Raw genomic sequence first — 18,772 nt, 5'->3', positions numbered from 1 at the left:
AGTGAAGATGAAGGAAAAAATGGAGAAATGGAGAAGATTGAAGGCGTGAAGGGTGAAGAGATGGTGGAGAAGATTGAAGCTGTGAAGAAGTGAATGAAGTTGAAGATGAATGAAGAATCTGAGAGAAGATTGAAGGTGGGAGAAGAATGAAGAGAGAATCCAGAAAAAATGCTGAATGGAGAGGGCGCTCTGTTATATAGAGGTTGAAGGAGGTTTGAGGTTAGTTCATCTCTGATTTTTCAGTTTGTTATTTCTGTTACATCTGTTTCTCCATTCTGTTATATTCTGTTAGTTTAGTAACTGAATCGGTTAGTTGCTGTTAGGTTTCTGTTACTTCTGTTTGGTAGTTATGGAGTTAGTTAGAAGACTTAGAAAGTTAGGCTGTTAGTTAAATCTGTTAAAAACTGTTAGGATTGAGGTTGTTTGTTGTAAATCAGTTAGGAATGTAAGGTTAGTTGGTTATAGGTAGTTAGAACAGGTTAGGGGTCTGAACTAATTAGTGTGAAACTAGGAGGTTATGGGGCTGATTCTGAGTTTTGGACTGCTATATCCTTGTACTGAAATGTTTATATGATTTTCTCTGACTTTATTTCTTGTTTTTCTGAACTGAATCGATGCGGGGCTGCTAGTATATCGGGACTGTTTATGGGCTGATATGTATAGGTGTAACTGTTTTGATTTTTTTGGATGAAGATGTATGTTCTAATTTGGTTTTCTTGATTTGTATGCAGAGCTTTGGTTTGGACTGGTTTAAATTATGCTGAGTGATGTTTAGTAGTGAATCTGAACTGTTTTTGTAGAATTGCTTTGTTAATTAGTTTGGAAGTTTTGGACTGTTCTACCTTCTGTCGGCTGAACCGTGTTTAACATGAAATGCCCTTGAAATGCCTTCCTTTGTATTGAACTGAATGGTTTTTTTCTCTTTGTATTTACTGTGTGCAGGCTGCAGGTATTGGTTTTGAATAGTGAATGTATGGATTTTGGTTTAGAACTAATGGTGAAATTTTGTAATGTATGCATGGCCTTGGAAGCTGGCTGATTTTTTTTTTGTATGATTCAGAACTGGTTTTGCAAGTGGGGCTGACTTTGGTTTTGTTTATTGATGTAGGTCTTTGGCATGATTTTGAAGTCTGAAGACATACGGGAACACATGGTCTTCTTCAATTTCTTGCAGAAACATTAAACCAAAGCCATGTCGGAATTCTTTTATGGAATGTACTGGATTTTGGACTTGCAATCGATGGACTTTGTTGAATTGGAATGTAATAGCATGATTTTTTTCGCAATGACTTTTGTATTAATGACTTGTACTTTTGCAAAGAGACCTTGAATGTTGTGATGATATTGTATGAATACTTGAACATTTGATTTGATAAATGGTGAACTTGACTTGATGAATGAAATCGGTGAAAGACCTTGAATGACTTTGTATTCTCGTCTTAATTCTCAAATGAGTGTGAATTCAATTTCCAAACAATTCACCTTGTATTGCAATCAACAAATCAATGAGGGAAATGATAAAGCTTTGATCACAAGCAATCCACGACCTTATTTCTTGCATCATGAATCTAGTATCTTAGCTTGAATTAAATTCTCAATGAACAAAATTCCTTTAACAAAGTTTGAATAATAAGGCCAATTAAATCATCAAATTCATCCTCAAATCATCGCGACCTTAATTCAATCTCAATCCCTCAATTCAAACCAAACCAACAACCAATTACGCACAGCTGCGCCTTGAACACAATGGACCCATAAGTCTAATTCTCACACCATGATATGCATTATACTTCAATCTGACATAATAACAATTCTTTGAGGAATTCTTGAGGAAGATAAGAATTGGAGCACATAAGAACATCTCGACCCTTGATGAATCTTCATAGAGAAAAACCTCGTAGCTTTAGGAGAAAGAAGTCCATCATGAATGACCATACAAAAACCCTAGCTTCCAAGATCCTTGATCCAATGAAAATTTATTTGATTAATGATGCATGATGTTATGTTGATGCCCTAATGGAGGGATGCATATGAAATGTGAAGCTTAAACCAATTAGGAATAAATAGGTGGGCAAATTTTGGGGTGCAACAACAGTGAACTAAGGTTGGATGATCAGAGTTGCGCAGCTGAAGCGTGAGGTGTCATGATGATTGTGTCGGATAGATTTTCGAGGACGAAAATATTCTAAGTGGGGGAGAGCTGTAACGCCCCGAATTTAATTAATTAGTTAATTTAATTATGGAAGGAATTATTTATTGGATTTAGCTGAAATTGGATTGTTATGCTGATCGAAGATATTAAGCTTAAGTCGGATTTATTTAGTCGGTTTAATTGGAGGATAATAGTAAGAATAATATGATTTATTTATTGGACTAATTGATTAAAGTAAATTGGGTTGGATTAGTGTGTGGTAAATAGCAATGAGGAAGTGTGAATGATTGACCCAATAAGAGTTATAGGAGTTATTTGGATTATTTGGAAAATAAAGAAAAAGAAAAGAAATAGGTTTTTGTTGTACTGTACGAAGAAAATAAGGGTTTGGAGGAGAGGTGAAGAAGAGAGCAATGGCGGAAGAGAAAAGCCAGGGGAAGTCCAATTTTCGCAGCAAGTTTCTGTGGTGAGACACCTTAGCAAAACAAACGTTTCTCCCGATCCAACCGTTGGATTGTCGCGGTTCTTGGACACAGTGTTCCAGACTCGTAGAGGTAACTTCTGACCGGAGTGATTTACGTTTTGATGATTTTAAGTCCGTCTGACAAAACGATTTCCGAACAGGTTTTTGGTGCGTCTCTGCACGTTGTTAGAAAAGATTTTCGGAGAAAAGTTGGAAGCGGCGGCATAAGCTATGGCAACCGGGAGAGTAGAGGAATCTCCAATTCGAAGATAATGGTGAGGTTCTTACTCTATAACCGGGGTTATGACGAACACGTATGTGGGATGGGGTTTATGAATTTGCCTCAGTGTCGGTGTTTGATTATGTGGTTGATTCTGAGTCCTTGGTTGTTATTCATAATTGGTTGCTCCGTGTTGATTTGGGGATGATTTGTAGGTTGCTGTTGTATTGTGTTTTAGTGGTGGAAAATTGTTATGTTGCTGTTATAAATGTTATGTTCTTGAATTAAGTTGTCGAAATTCAATCAAATGAATTGGTAGTAATGCTTATTATTAGAAATAGTTGGCATGTGGTGTAAGTTGCAGAAAGTGGAAAATAACACGAAGGAGCAATGGCAGAAGTATAAAGTAGCAGGCTGAATCGGTAGCCTAATTATAATGCGATAAAAGTAACTGTAGCAATAATGATGGCTTATGTAGCGGTAATTCAAGTAACGGAGTTGTTGATAATTAACAAATAATAATTAAGTTGTTGGTGCCTTAGTGGTAGATGTTGATAACGAATATTAAGTTGATAGCTGCAGAGTTGTTACAACCTTGGTAGGAATAATTTGGTAGTAGTATAAGGACCGATGATGTAAGTTGGTGGACAATTAAGTAAAAGTTGTTGAGTAGAATGTAGTATATGTTGCTATTAAGTAGTATAAATAAGACTTATAGTAATAGTCGGTATGAGTAAGCGTTGTGTCGAGTTGTTGTTGTTATGTTGTTTCTAGGATGTTATTATTGAACATGATATAGTTGAATATGTTGTTAGTAAGTTGTTGGGAATATGTTGTCGTTGTTGAACAAGTTGTTATTACTATGTTGAAATGTTGTTGTTATACGTCGCTGTTGAATTGTCGTTGATTACGTTGATGATGTTGTAGGCCTATGGCCAATATTGAATAAGTTGAAAATTGATTATGTTGTTCAGCGTTGTTATTGTCCCGACTTGTGGGCATGTTTAAGTTGTAGGTCGTATGACCAATGTTGGATTAAGTTGATGCATCTGTTGCATGTTCAAGTTGTTGTTTACGTTGTTGTTGTCGTTGTTGTTGTCGTTTCATTGTTGTTGTTATGACGTTGTGGTTGTTGTCGCATGCATACATCTGCATTGTTTACGTTGGCCTAGATGGCACATGATTACGTTGGCCTTGATGGCACCCTGTTTACGTTGTTGAAATGCCTCGATAACCTGGCATATGTTTACGTTGGGAGTTTTACTCCAAATGGTACCACATGCATTTGCATAGTTGAGTCACATTCAATTTGTATGTCTGAGCTGTTGTTGATGTTTAAGTTGTTACCTTTGTTGTTGTTGTTGATGTTTAAGTTGTTACCATTGTTGTTGTTGTCGATGTTTAAGTTGTTATCGTGTTGTTGTTGTTGTTGCTATCTGATAAATTATCGTTTGATATAAGTTGATGTGGTTATAAGTTGCTTTTGTGATTAAGTTATTGTTGGTTATAAGTTATGATTGCCATTAAGTTGTTATTGCTGTTAAGTTGTCATTACTGTTAAGTTGTTGTTGTGATCAAGTCGTTGTTACTAAGTTGTTGTTATTAAGTTGTTGTTATTAAGTTGTTGTTACTAAGTTGTTGTTACTAAGTTGTTGTTATTAAGTTGTTGTTACTAAGTTGTTGTTATTAAGTTGTTGTTATTAAGTTGTTGTTACTAAGTTGTTGCTGCTAGTAAGTTGTATTGATTTATGTCGCTTACTCGTTGTTGTGTAATTGCTATCTAAAGTGGTAGAATTTGTATAATCCTAATCTAATATACTGTTTATCATACACTTGTTTATATTGTATGATATCTCACCCCTTCTGTAATAATGTTACCTATTATGGGTAATTGAGCAGGTACTCAAGAATAGCTGTGGAAGCGAAGTAACTTTATGAAGTCTTTAGTTGTTGTTAGTCGATTGGTGTCTTGCTCTGATACGTAGCACTCGGGATGGAATTATGATTGTTTATGTCGGTCATGTTGTTGTTATTATAAGACGATGAATAGTTGTTATTATTTGTTGTTGAAATTGTTTCTAATTGTTGTTATTACAATAATTCTTGAATAATTATAAATTGAAGTTTTGATTTTAGTTGGATAAAGTTGTATATGATTTATAAGTTGTGAACGCCGAATGCTATGTATCATAATAAAAGCAAATATAGGTTGGTTGTTTGTCGGAATAAGTTGAGAATGTAATGCCTCATGTTTAATGTTTGAAATTTCCGCATTCTGATTTAAATATAACGTTGGGTAGATTTGGGGTGTTACATTAGTGGTATTAGAGCAGGTCGGTCTGTCCGGCCAGTGTGTATAATGTTATTTATCCCTTGGTACGCGACAAGTGTGTACAACACTGTCGGTACTTGTTTGTTTTCTAGTCGTTTGTTTGTAGGAGTGGGATTGAAGCCAAGTGGGGGAGAAGCTAGCGCTTCTCTTGGATGTTTAAAGTGTGAACAGTTGGTTCGGTGTAATAGGAATTGCATAAGTGCGAGTATTGGCGAGATGGCATGATTTTTCCAATTTTGAAGGAAGCACGAATTTAAGATTTTAATGTCGCGGTAGAGTTGATGTATCCTTGAGATGGAATAACTGTGACTTGTCGTTGGACGAGAGGTTGGATTAATTAGAAGATACTCTTGGGAGTTAACCGTTCGAAGTCAAACCAAGCGAAGTTAGGAATTGTTTGGATGAGTCGATGCGGATTTTTATGCCGGTGAGGATGGTTGGGAATTTTTGGAAGCAGGGGAGAAAGGTAGAATCCATGTTTATCACTTCCAATCTGTATTTTCGTATTTATGGAACAGCCTTCACTAATCAGGTGATAACTTTTCGCTCGTAACTACGATGGAGACGATTCTGGACTTTTCGGAAAGCTTGCGAAATTCCCTACACTTTTCATATAAACTTTGTCTGCTACATGTTTTCGACGAGGGAGAAAGATGCGTTTGAAGTTTTGGGTCTGATGCTGAATTTAGTACATACTGGTATACGGGATTCCTTGACCAGCCATGTTATACAAGTGATAACTTTTTACTTTTAACTCGGATTTAAGCGATTCTTGAATTTCTGGAATCTACATGAAATTCCCTTCAGTTTAGTATATCATTTTGTATCAGGAAGGTCTGTATCGAGGGAGGTATTTGTGTTGGCAGTTGAGCGCTTTTTGTTAGAATTTTAAAAGGCTGCGATGTTTCAGCGGTGCTGGTGAGTTGCGAAGTTGTCAGTGGAATTTTATTGCTCGTGACGTCGACGTTTGGATGATGATGTAAAGATGAGTTGTTACAGGTTTTGTTGTTGGATCATATAAGTGGATTGCTGAGTCACTAGAAGAAAATTTTGGAAGTTTTATCGCTAACCGAATGATGAGATGACGATGTTGAGATCGTGATTAGAATACGATAAAATGCGAGATTGTGGAGATCAGTGAAGTTATAAGACTAAGGATTTATTGACATTGCTTAAGTTCTCTACTTGAATAAATTTTCGTGGAGCAAAGTGATTTGGATTATACTTGGTATAGTGACGTTGCTGTATTAGAAGATATTTAAGAATTGTGTTGTGCTGCGTGCGTCGAGGAAACTATGGAGTGAATTCTTGGACGTTATGCTCAGGTGACTTGAGCCAAGTGATAAAGTGCGCTATTATAGTTTAGTAATGATGGGTTATACTTCATCATGATTGTCGGCTAACTATTGACAAATTGAGGAACTGATCACCCTTAATCTCTTGTTAATAGTACACGAAATTGTATTGGATGTTATGTACTTATCTTACTATCTTAATGGTGTGTAAAGTGATGGATGTGAATGAAACTTGGTTGAAGCTTGTGAATCATATAAGTTGGCAGGAACTTTAATGAGGACAGTGAACTAAGGTTGGATGATCCATGATAGGGACAGTCTTATGGCGAACGATAACTCCGACGACCCTTAACATCCAATGAAAGGACTTCCTACTCTCTTATGGTATGGATAGCCTTTTTCAAACTGAAAAGCTAAAAGAACGATTTTTCAAACTTAGGGTAGGTAACTTTTAATTGCTTGCTCAATTCAAATTCAAAATCTTTTTTCCACTTATTTTCAAATTTATTCAAAACAAGGCTACGCTTATTTACAAGATAAAGTCCTTAACGAATCTTTTTCTATTCACACACGACACTTTTCGAACATTCTGAAAACAAAGCGAGCTAAGCAATCAAGAGCCCATGGATAACCATGGATATAAAGGGTGCTTTAAACCTTCCCTTTGTATAACTTACCCCCCGAACTCAAAGTCTTTTAAAAAGGTTTTTTTCTGTTCTTTTAGCCTTTCTATATATTGGATAAAATAAAAGTCGGTGGCGACTCTTGCTATCCGCACATTTCAAAAAGTCAGTTCTCCCACCGTATTACAGACTCTATGCTGAAACTTGCCGCGAAAATTGAGGCTTCCTCCATAATTTTTCTTCTCATCTCAAGGGCTCCTCCCTTCTTTCTCTTCTCTCTTCTTTATCCCCCAAAATGAGTTATGGGACTCCAACTCTAAAATCCCAACTTTCTACTCTTACTATCTCTCTTATGTCAATTGGACTTAACCTACCAATCCATCCATTATGTTTCTATCACTTAGGCCCAATTAGTTATATATCTCTAATAACTCAATTAAGTTAAACAACACAAACACTCACATAAATTTGTGGCTGTATCCCGGTGGTGTCTGGGTCAATGGAAGCTAATTCCCTTTGTGTGGAATTAGTGATTTGGCGGTGGCCGTATCCCGATGGTGTTTGGATAAGTGAAATGGGTTAATTCCATAAGTTGGTACCACATGCATAGTGTCTCATTGCATTAGTATGTGTGTACATTTTAACATGAGTGGATGAATTTAAGTGTTATGATGTGTTCAAGTGAATTGTGTTTAAATCGTATTTGTGAAATGTTGTTTGAATATTCTAAAATCTAGAATATGTTGCAATGGGGTGAACAATTATTTATGATGTTTTGTTGTTTATCAACACATAATATATGTTAATTGTGAATATGTCTCACCCTTACTGTTGACCATTTTCAGATTAAGGAGTAACAACTTTTGTGCTTGGTGAGGATAGCTAGTAAAGCTAATCCGTTTAGTTTCGGTTGAGTCGGGTTTCATGCTCTGGTCTTGTAACATTGGAGAACGTTTCTTTTATTTTAGGGTTATTTAATAAACTCTTATTTTATTTATTTGGATAATTTTTTTGGCTGAATTACGAGCCGATGATTTTTGGTTCTGATAACTGATGTTTTACATTATTCAAATTATGAAATTCTATTCCAATGTGTTACACATATTTTGTTGAATAATGTTGATTTATGTTCCTCGGAAAAACATGACAAATGGTTTTAAAATGGTTATTGAGGAGTTGTAGCATCCTTTTTACATGTTTTACTCTGAAATTATTTTGTATTTCGCGAGGGATTAGAATGGTGTTACAAAACACACGTTCTAATCAATTAAAGAGCAAACTTTTGTTTCTTAATTGATCAAGTGCACTTCTTAATCAATTTGATTTAAGCTCGAATTAATATTTAAGAACATTTAAAAAACAAATGAAGTTTATAAAATAACTTAAGTTTGCGTGCACATTATTTTTGCACTTTGAGAGCTATTCACACTTATTACAACTAATGATCCTAAAAAGATAAAAATAATTGAGGCACTTGATCACATGCGAGCTTTTAGAAACTCCAATTCCTTTGATATTGTTCTTAGTATTTGATTTTTTTTGCCCCAAATATCAGAACCTTCGTGTTTCTCTTTTTGATTTACTTAAATATTTTTCTTTCTTGATGATGTTTATGATTATTTTGATTTATTCTTTTATCAAAATCACAGTTACTCGCATAACACATAGAACCACACATTCTAACTGTTCTTCATTTGTTTGATGCAATTTTTTTGATCGGGAATCATTCATGTTTGACTTGCACCAATGTCATATAATTTTATAATTATTGGTTCCTTATTGATTGCCACATCTGGGATGTCGTTCTATGGTTGAGCCCTCAATCTGGGCGATGAAGTAGTTCTTGCCCAGTCAGGAGACGAGGGTGATTGTACTTATTGTTGTTTTCTTCCTAGGAGTCACTGAGGAAAGTGTTCAATTTTTCTAAGGGAAATGAAACTTAGACCCATATCTGGCGTGTCTCAATCCAAATTGATTGAATTGAACTTATAATAGATGACTCATGAAGATAGTGAATAAACTAACAATTCTATAATAAAGTAGTGCTTAATAACAACTTCAATGTTCAAGTCAACCGACAAAGAAGAAGTGAAATGTATTTAAGATGAAATGTTGTGTAACTTTCCTTTTGATTTTAAAGCTCTTATACATATGTTTCAACAAGACCGAAAGTATAAATTTCGTATTTGGTTTAGTGTTTTATTGTTCTCTTATATATTACTATATTTTAAATTAACTATTTCAAATAATAACATAATTTTTATTTCGAGAGTATAATTTTGTCTTATTTATAATTTTTTTTGTAAGATCTCTAGATAAATGGAAAAATATTGATTAGCATGTTATCCAATCCAAAATTATCACCTAGACTAGAAAAATATAAATGGAAGAAATATGAGTTATTAGTTACTAATAATTGCTGATTTTCATGAGACATTATCTATCATTACTTAAATATGTTTTTTTTTTTGGTAAAAGCGTCTGAGCTCGAGTGACAAACGAGTCTCTACAAAGAATGATATTTAGGGAATGTCGAGTTTGATTTCTAACCGAAAACGCCTGGCTTGGAAACAGTGGAAAAGAAAAAAAAAGTTTTTATTTTTTTGTCAATGATGCATTTATTTAGTTTAATTTCCAAACCCGAAAGCTTAAAATAACAGCAAGTTGGAAGAAAAACAATAGAAAGGGACATTGGGTCCGACGCCACTTTTCCCTTCTTTTTTTCTTCTTTTCTTTCTATTAACATTTTATATGAACCCTCTTTGGCGTTATCTTTCTATTTAGACCTTTTTTTGACTACTTTGATTCTTCTTTTTCACTTGTTGCATTCAGCTACCAACTACTCTTTCTCTCTCTTTCAAAATCCTCGCAATGCTTCTTCTCCTGCTTCCAGATCCACCAATGTTCTACCTAACGCACTCTCTACCTAGCGTATAAAGCTAAAACGACGTCGTCTTCGCTGTCTTTGAACTCATTTCCTCTCGTTGGAGAAAAACCCTAGATCTGTCATGCTTCATCTCCGTCACCGTCGAGATTCTACTCCGGCCACTACTAAGTGGCGTAACAAGGTGTGTATCCCTCTTTCTCACTTCCTCAAGCACTGTATTTGATGCAATTGTTGTGAATGTGGCGTTTTGTTATGTCTTGCAGTTTGACGAGAATCTGGAGCAATGGCCGCACCTCAATGAACTTGTTCATTGCTACACTACGGATTGGGTTAAGGATGAGAACAAATACGGCCATTATCAAAGTATTGGAACGCCAGCGTTTCATAACCAGATATACGAGGGCCCTGACACTGACATTGAGACCGGTATCTCCATTTTCATTTTTATTTTTTGCTTCTTCATCATACAAGCCTCTGCATTCTGCTTCTAATTTTAGAAAATAAGATATATACTTTGAATGAAAACACCTTTCTTAGATTTTAGAATGTGGATGTGCTTACTTACTTGAGTCACCCTAGTTTAAAGTCTGTAGATTCTGTGTTATGTTTATTTTGAGTGAAATTTTTTATTGGTATACAGAAATGCGGCTTGCTAGCGCAAGACGAACCAAGGGCGAAGATATTAGTGAAGATGACATCCCTAGTACTTCGGGAAGGCAATTTATGGAAATTGCAGATGGCGAACATTCGGATGTTCCAAAGGTTGATGGGATTTAGTTATGTTTCTTTTGCAATTGGTGTTTGTGGGTTATGTATATTTTTTGAAACCACAACAATGCTGATAATTGGTTTTGGTTATTTTTTCTTTTCTTTATGTTTAATTTACAGCATTTTGGTCAGTCTCCCCTTCCTGCTTATGAGCCGGCATTTGATTGGGAAAATGAGAGGTCATTGATATTTGGACAAAGGATACCCGAAACTCCTATATCACAGTATGGAAGTTCTGAGATGTTTCTAGTAGAGTTTTCTTTTGTCTGTCTTTCTTATTTGTTTTTGCCCAACTGATTTTTTTTTTGTCATCCCTTTTCTGTTGGGCATCTCAGTGGAATGAAGATTTCTGTAAAGGTTCAGTCTTTACAATTTCAGGCAGGATTGTCTGGTGAGTGTTATGCTGTAGTTATTGACAGGGTAGTTTAGATGGATGGCTTCCTCTCATTAAGCTTACACTGCCAATGCCGCTTTCATTGCCATTTAATTTTTAGGCTGAGAGCCGATTCATGTGCCTGACTCAGAGCTCTGTTTTGTAGAGCCTTTTTACGGTACAATTTGCTTATACAATAGGGAGAGAAGAGAGAAATTATCGGAAGACTATTACTTTCATGTTTTACCAACTGAAATGCAGGATGTAAGCTATACAAGACCAATTTTAAAGAATTTTCTTGGATATGATTTTTTTAGTACATAAAATCAACTGATGATTTCATACTGACAAACCAATGGTTATTCCCATTTATAAAATTCCAGGCCAAAATTACCTGTGAACCTCGCTCAATCTTTTACTTAGATGCGCCATCTGCTTCGGTTTGTTTGTTAATCCAGTTGGAGAAGCATGCTACTGAAGAAGGCGGAGTTACTCCTTCTGTTTATTCTCGTAAAGATACAGTACGTATTGATGTTTTTTTTTCTTCATTGATGCGGGTGCTGTTTTCTTTATGCTTTAGCCATGGATTATAGGCTGCTGTTCCTATTTTATGCCACCATTATGTAAGAGCACCTCCAGGGTGTTGGTTTTTAATTACTCTAGGATATAAACAAGATAATTCTAGCATAACTTCAAAGATGGGTGTGAACTCAAATCAAATCTCAAAGAGTAACCTGCTGTTGCCTGCTTTAAAAGAAAGTTTTAACTTAAACTACTCAAGCTTTACACCTAAAAATAGTATTAAGCATTAAAGCCTATTTTTGTATGGACCAATTGTTAGGTAAACTAACAGTGGTTGATGATCACCAACAGCTAGGGAAATAGGATTATTCACCCATAGATTTTAATAATTTAAAGAAATTGGATCCACTGAGGAGCTATTCTCCCCTACACTAGATCAGTCTCTAGTTCAAAAAATCACTAAAATATTTCCTACCTTCCACTGGGCAGAGTTAGTCCTATTTATAAGAGATAGGACTAACAGATTACAAAATTAAGTAGAACAGAAAATAGTCTACTAACAAACAAACAAACTTAAAGATAAGAACACTAACATAACTAATAGCTAACATTTTACAACCTTACCCTTTTTCCTATGGTAAATCTGCATAACTCTGTTCTCTGTTGTGGGCTCTATACAATTTAGTTTGGCATATTTTTCTACTTTTTCAACATAAAAGATAAAAAGATAACCTTGTAAAATACTTTTCACAAGATGTTAGTTTGTCTTTTGTTTCTCTGAAAACCGATCTGTACTCTTTTATTCCTCACTGCATTTTTTAAAATTGTTAATTCACCTACGAGAAGCAGGGTGTAGATATGCATTCTCCAATTGAATTTTCTTGTACAAATATAGATCTGATCTGACTATTGGTTTGCTGACTGTGGATGCTTGACTATTTTTAATATATCCTTTGCAGGGTGATTGGTATTTGTGCATGAAATGATACATTGTCTGAAAAACTTTTTACTTGATATTCTCTTCACTTTGACAGGTACATTTGACTGAGAGAGAGAAGCAAAAATTGCAGGTGTGGTCTCAAATCATGCCTTACAAAGAGTCCTTCGCATGGGCCATTGTGTCATTATTTGATGGCAGTATTGGTGCAGCTTCGGTGGGGCCTGCTTCCCCAAGCAGCCCTCTTGCTCCAAGTGTATCTGGTTCAAGCTCACATGAAGGTGTTTTTGAGATTGGTACAAAAGTATCGTTAGATGGAAAACCAAGTTACTCAAATGGAAATTCTATTATGGTTGAGGTTTCAAACTCAAATAAAGTCAAAGAAAGCTATACTGAGGAATCACTTCAGGTATGTTAATCAGGTTCCTTTGACGGGGACTCTGCTCTCAAGTACAGAAATGAATGCATAAGATTTCAGGCTAAAGTTTGCTGCTACTTATAGCACTTCAAAGTATTATGAATGACTTAAACTGTTTATATTAGACAACTTATATTGCAATTGTTTAGTATGCATTGAATACATATTTATTGCATTTTTATTATCATATTGGTTTCAGTTTTCTTTTAACAGCTAAATGCTAAATTGTGATTGCATTATTCTTGGAACATTTATCATGTTTATTTATTCAACATGAATTCAAACTTTTTTGAAGTTCTTAATTTCTGGGTTTCAAAAAAATTAACCATAGTCTTCCCAAATTCCTCGATAGACACTATTTTGTCCATTTGTCATACTTTTAAGACCATGTTTTTAATAACTGCATTCCTCTATTCTTGAGACAAAATTTCATGTCTGCTATGATTTCAACAAGTATTTTGACTTGATACTCCTTGGTTGTGAACAAAATGACAAGGATCCCAAACGGAAAGTGCATAAACCTGTCAAAGGGATTTTGAGACTGGAAATTGAAAAGCACCAGATCTCTCAAGCTGATTTGGAAAACATGTCAGAATGTGGTAGTGCAACCAACGATTCTGTTGATCCCGGGGATCGCATTGCTGATTCCATGTCTGGAAAGTATCATAGTAACGGTTGTGATGATCCTCAGGGTAGTATCTCCAGGTGGAACGTCAATGATGCAAAAGATGTTCTGGGCAATGGAGCAAATCAACATGGAAACTCGGATTTTAACGCTGATGGTGTAAGTATTATACCTTATGACTGAGTTGATAGCTATATTTACCAATTGGGGTTACTTTCTTAGAGCATAAGTTAACGTTTAAAGGATTTGTTGTAAATTTTTTTGAAACAGATTTATTGTAACATATTTTTTTCCACTAAACTTGCATTTTTATATCTGAGTTCTTATTGATAGGTTCTTTATGGTATCTGGAAAGAAGACATGGATATTTTAGTATATGATAAACAGAATAGCTCTATGGTTTACCTAGGTGTTAAATTTGTCACAACTGAGTAGCTTAAGAAGGTGGAGTTACTAGCTGTTAGAATTAAGGAACTTTTCCAATTTTATACAGAAAGGCATAGATAAAGCTGTGGGGTGTCCATAGTAGAACTATGTGAAATCGTACATATCCAATTGTAGATGTTTGTTTTAAATTGTTTTGTTTCTATAACATGTAAAGTTGAACATATCCAAACCTAGAGCCTCATTTTTTAGAAGGTATATTTCTTAGTTATTGGAAGTAAAAGAGAAACTTATCACTCCTCTTCAAGGATAGTGAAATAGTCTTCATTTCAACTTTTAGGGATTCTTAAATGTAACTTCTCGTGATGAATAGTGACCACTCTGAAGGCGTCTTTAAATCTTACTGGTCTATGTTGTGTTTGGTTAAGATATTGAAGTCCAATAATGTTTAATTTTACTGAGGTGATGAGAATATTTGGTAATGTAAATATAAGTTAATTTTATGTCTATATACCATGTTATTGCTGACATGCTCTAAATTGATTAACATATAGTTCCATGCCTTTGACTTCCGCACAACAACAAGAAACGAGCCTTTTTTGCAACTTTTTCACTGTCTGTATGTGTATCCGTTGACTGTAAGTTTGGGTAGGAAAAGGAATTTGTTTATACGGGTTGAACTCAGAGAAGACGATGGTGATATTCGTAGACAGCCATTGGAGGTATAGACCTTCTCTTTTATGTTCTTATGACAACTCTTGGCTTGTGCTATACTGTCTTAATTGTCTTTTTTGTCCAGGCAATCTATCCTAGAGATCCAGGGCTAGAGGTATCATTTCAGAAATGGGGTCACACCCAAGTTGCTATTGGGGCTAGGGTTGCTTGCTATCACGATGAAATAAAACTGTCCCTTCCTGCCATGTGGACACCAATGCACCACCTTCTATTTACTTTATTTCATGTTGATATGCAAACGAAATTGGAAGCACCAAAGCCAGTAAGTTTGTTGATCTGTTCCACTTAATTTCTTGTTTTTTATGGCTGGGTGTCTGGGGGCTTCTTTTTTAATCTTTTGAATTAACTCCCTGTTAATTTTTTCCCAGGTGGTAATTGGATATGCAGCACTTCCTTTATCGTCACATGCTCAGTATGTTCTCTGGGTTTGATATCTTTATCTTTGATTATAAACCAATAACTGTTTATTTTATTAACGACAGTTGGTGCTTTAATGCTCTTGGTCAGTCAAACATATATAGACTGCACATAATAGAAATCTCAATTACAAACCTAGGTCATAATGGCGAGGGCAATTGGTCTTAATTTTCGGATGCTGAATTTCCAAACTGAAAAAATGAAAATCAGATTAGAAAAAGATACAGACACAGAGTTGTTTAGCCTTCAAAATTTGTCCACATGCCATGGGTGGATCATAGGTTGACTAATTAGCAGCAATTTAATTGCAATACAGTGAAAAGCTATATCTTAAAATCATAACCCAATTAAATCAGTCCCCATGCTGCATTCTAAATCATTAATCTTAATGCCTCTGCTATGGGTTTGATTTCACTCTAGATGATAATTGATGTTTTCTTTATGTCAGTCTTCCTTTGTTTTTTTTCTTCTGTTGTTCCCTATTCTCCTTTTATACTGAAAGAATAAATTTATGGCTTAAATATTTAATGCATGTTTGTATGCACATATTGTAAGGTTAGTGTATTTAGCAATGTCCTCAAAGAGTATCTGAAAAAAAGCATCCGTCTACCAAAAAAACTGTTACAGTTCATTTATTGACTCTGCTTGATTTGTGTTAATTTTTTGATCTTGTGGTTATACAGGCTGCGGTCGGAAATCAATCTCCCAATTTTGAGAGAGTTGGTCCCACATTATCTCCAGGATGCAGGACGGGTGCGTGTTTATAATATTCGTGCTCGCCTGTATATCTAAGCTGATGTTACTTGCCCCCCTTTTCTCTTTTGGAAATTTGCACCCATGGGTATGTTCGGTTGGAAAGAGGGGATTCAATAAAATCAGTTGTCTTGTTTAGGAGTTTTATAGAATGAGAATCGTTAAGTGATCATCTAAGACCCTCCCTTATATGCCAAAGGATTTTAAATACTGAAGGACAGCGAATTCCCTGCATGCCATTAGCCCTTTATTAAAAAAATCCAAGGACAGTGAATAGAATTATTGATTAATCCTTTATTCTTTTTCAGTTTTTTTTTTTTGATTACAGAAAGGGCCGAAGCCCAAGTATTCTCTTTCATTTTTGTTTTGGTGGTTATTTGTCTTTTTAAGTGTAATATGAGTTCTATTTAATTTACTTGAGTTTATTTATTTTTGGATTGTTTTTCATAACGCTTTTGAACTTGAGTCATTTTATGTTTTGTTTTCTTGCTTTTTGATAGGAGAGATTGGATTATTTGGAAGATGGGAAAAATGTCTTCAGACTGCGTTTGCGGTTATGTTCTTCTTTATACCCTATCAATGAACGCATTAGAGATTTTTTTCTTGAATACGATCGGCACACTCTTCGAACAAGTCCACCTTGGGGTTCTGAACTGCTAGAGGTATCTTTATTTTTCAGCTTTATTTTTAGTATGATTTTGGGCCCTCTTTGTTATCTTGATTGTATCTTCTGGACTTTTATAGGTATTGTTGCATTTTATTTTGAACTCATTGTTGTTGGTTTCCTTTTATTTCCCTTGATCTTGATGGGTATCTTAGATCTTTTTACCATGTATATTTTTCTGTGAATCTTAGGGTGAGGTACCATGGTAGGTTTCTCAGTGGTAAAGCTGCTGAAGCACAATTGCAAACTTTCAGATATATTATTTGAAAATTAGACCGCTGTGATTTTGGGAATAGAACTAGTCATAAATGGTGCATCACAATCCGCATATATATCGTGTGTGCAGTATTTTCTCAATCGAATCACAATTCTAAGCTTCCACCAGAAGTTTCCAGAATAAGTAGTTCAGGTGGGAGATTCTGACAGTGTTATTCTTGATCTGTCAAAGCAGTAATATATTCACCATGATTGTTTGTACTTTGTGGCAACCCTAAGAAGCCACTCTCTATCTTGAGCATACCCCTCCACCATTGTTGGTGTGTGAGGTGATATTCTTGTGAATTTTAAGTTAGTAGGGAAGAAGTAGGAGATTGCAGATCTGTTAGTAGGGAAGAAGTGTAAAGGGGAAAACATAAGGGAGAATAGGGTGCTCTTCCTAATTTGCACCTGAATGCAATTTGCAAATGATGGGTATTGTGGTGAGACAAAGGCAAAGAGTGTGACAGATACTGTTAGGTACTTGGTTTGGGCCTAAGCCCAACAAATGTGTCAAATAGAGGAATGAGTTCTATTTGCTGACGTGGCTAGTTGGTTAGAGGGGAATGATAGTTATATAAAGGATAGGGATAGCAAGGGACAAATAGAGAATTATTCACTTAGGAACCGTAATGGTTTGGGCAGAGAGAGAATTGTCTTTTCTCTGAGGAGCTTTGCTCTGGGATTGCAGGGGTCTATCTTCTGTAATAGTTTTCTATCAAATTGGTCCGACCTGCCGGATTTCGAGACGGAGCCGGTGAATTGCTAAACCGGATAACGGCTGGAAATTATCGGAAACTACTAGATAATTGTTGGAAACTGTCAAAAACTCCTGGAAACTGTCGGATAACTGCTGGAACCTGCCATATAACTGCCCGAAACTGCCGTATAACTTCCCAAAACTGTCGGAAATTGCCGGAAACTTCCGTATAACTGCTGGAAACTGTCAAAAACTGCCGGATAACTACACGGAAAACCCGCGATGGAGGACGTTTGGACTATGAAGAGGGAATTACCAGATTTTATGGGGACAGATCTTATTGGTTGGATCTCTGCGGTTGAAAAGTTCTTTGAGAAGAACAAAATTCATTCTGATTATAAGTTTCAGTGGGCATTCATGAGCATGGAAGATGAAGGAGCAATGCTATGGTTTTATTATTGGTGTGAAGGGAATCCAGATGCTGACTGGAATTCATTTTCTATGGCTATGATCAGAGAATTTGGAGCACAAATGGTGCAAAATCAAGAATCAAAGCAGAAACTGTGGAAGATGACAGAAACACACGATGAATCAATGCTAGAAGAGATGAACTTCAGTGTTGAACGAGAAGCAAAAGATTATACAAAAGTTGAATCTGATTCCAAAGAGATTGCTGATACAATGAGAGAACCGGATTACCAAAAACAAGGCACAAAGGCAATGTTTAACGGAAGAATGAATGAGATGCAAAGAAGAAAGGGGCAGGCGTTTGTTATTGGGCCACCTCCGTTGCCGGAACCACCAGACGCCGACCTTCATGTGGTGACTAACGAGATTCAAATTATCCAAGCGGTTGTCGTCAAACTCCGACCCCCACCGGAACCGCCAAACATGGATTCGCATTCACGGATCCCTTCAAGTTCTGATATGCAAGGAAGGAAAGAGGTGCTTCATGGGTTGCTAAACTTTGTATTTGACAGACGCAAGTTTTTGTGTCGAGGAAAGATTTGGCAGCAAGAGATGCAATATCTCAGCCTTGAGGTCAAGGCTGTTTTCAAGTGGTGGGGTATTGTTAGGTACTTGGTTTGGGCCTAAGCCCAACAAATGTGTCAAATAGAGGAATGAGTTCTATTTGCTGACGTGGCTAGTTGGTTAGAGGGTTAGAGGGGAATGATAGTTATATAAAGGATAGGGATAGCAAGAAACAAGGGATAGAGAGTTATTCACTTAGGAACCGTAATTGTTTGGG

General features: G+C 35.8%; 1 protein-coding gene across 1 annotated transcript in view; it reads left to right on the top strand.

Moving 5' to 3' along the window:
• Nucleotides 1-9,812: 9,812 nt before the first annotated feature.
• LOC131620311 (guanine nucleotide exchange factor SPIKE 1) overlaps nt 9,813-18,772 on the top strand; it is a 34,731-nt gene continuing 25,771 nt past the window's right edge. The window contains exons 1-14 of the mRNA XM_058891343.1: nt 9,813-10,153; nt 10,236-10,398; nt 10,613-10,734; nt 10,861-10,964; nt 11,076-11,131; nt 11,280-11,377; nt 11,497-11,634; nt 12,670-12,981; nt 13,487-13,774; nt 14,554-14,721; nt 14,799-14,996; nt 15,103-15,146; nt 15,835-15,904; nt 16,405-16,566. Of these exons, the coding sequence (XP_058747326.1) occupies nt 10,094-10,153; nt 10,236-10,398; nt 10,613-10,734; nt 10,861-10,964; nt 11,076-11,131; nt 11,280-11,377; nt 11,497-11,634; nt 12,670-12,981; nt 13,487-13,774; nt 14,554-14,721; nt 14,799-14,996; nt 15,103-15,146; nt 15,835-15,904; nt 16,405-16,566 (1,983 nt within the window). The 5' untranslated portion in view covers nt 9,813-10,093. The remainder of the gene's footprint in view (nt 10,154-10,235; nt 10,399-10,612; nt 10,735-10,860; nt 10,965-11,075; nt 11,132-11,279; nt 11,378-11,496; nt 11,635-12,669; nt 12,982-13,486; nt 13,775-14,553; nt 14,722-14,798; nt 14,997-15,102; nt 15,147-15,834; nt 15,905-16,404; nt 16,567-18,772) is intronic.

This window comes from Vicia villosa, linkage group LG7 (assembly GCF_029867415.1).
Source record: "Vicia villosa cultivar HV-30 ecotype Madison, WI linkage group LG7, Vvil1.0, whole genome shotgun sequence".
Lineage (NCBI taxonomy): Eukaryota > Viridiplantae > Streptophyta > Magnoliopsida > Fabales > Fabaceae > Vicia > Vicia villosa.
The sequence above is the reverse complement of the archived record's forward strand: the minus strand, read 5'-3'. Positions and strand labels throughout refer to the sequence as shown.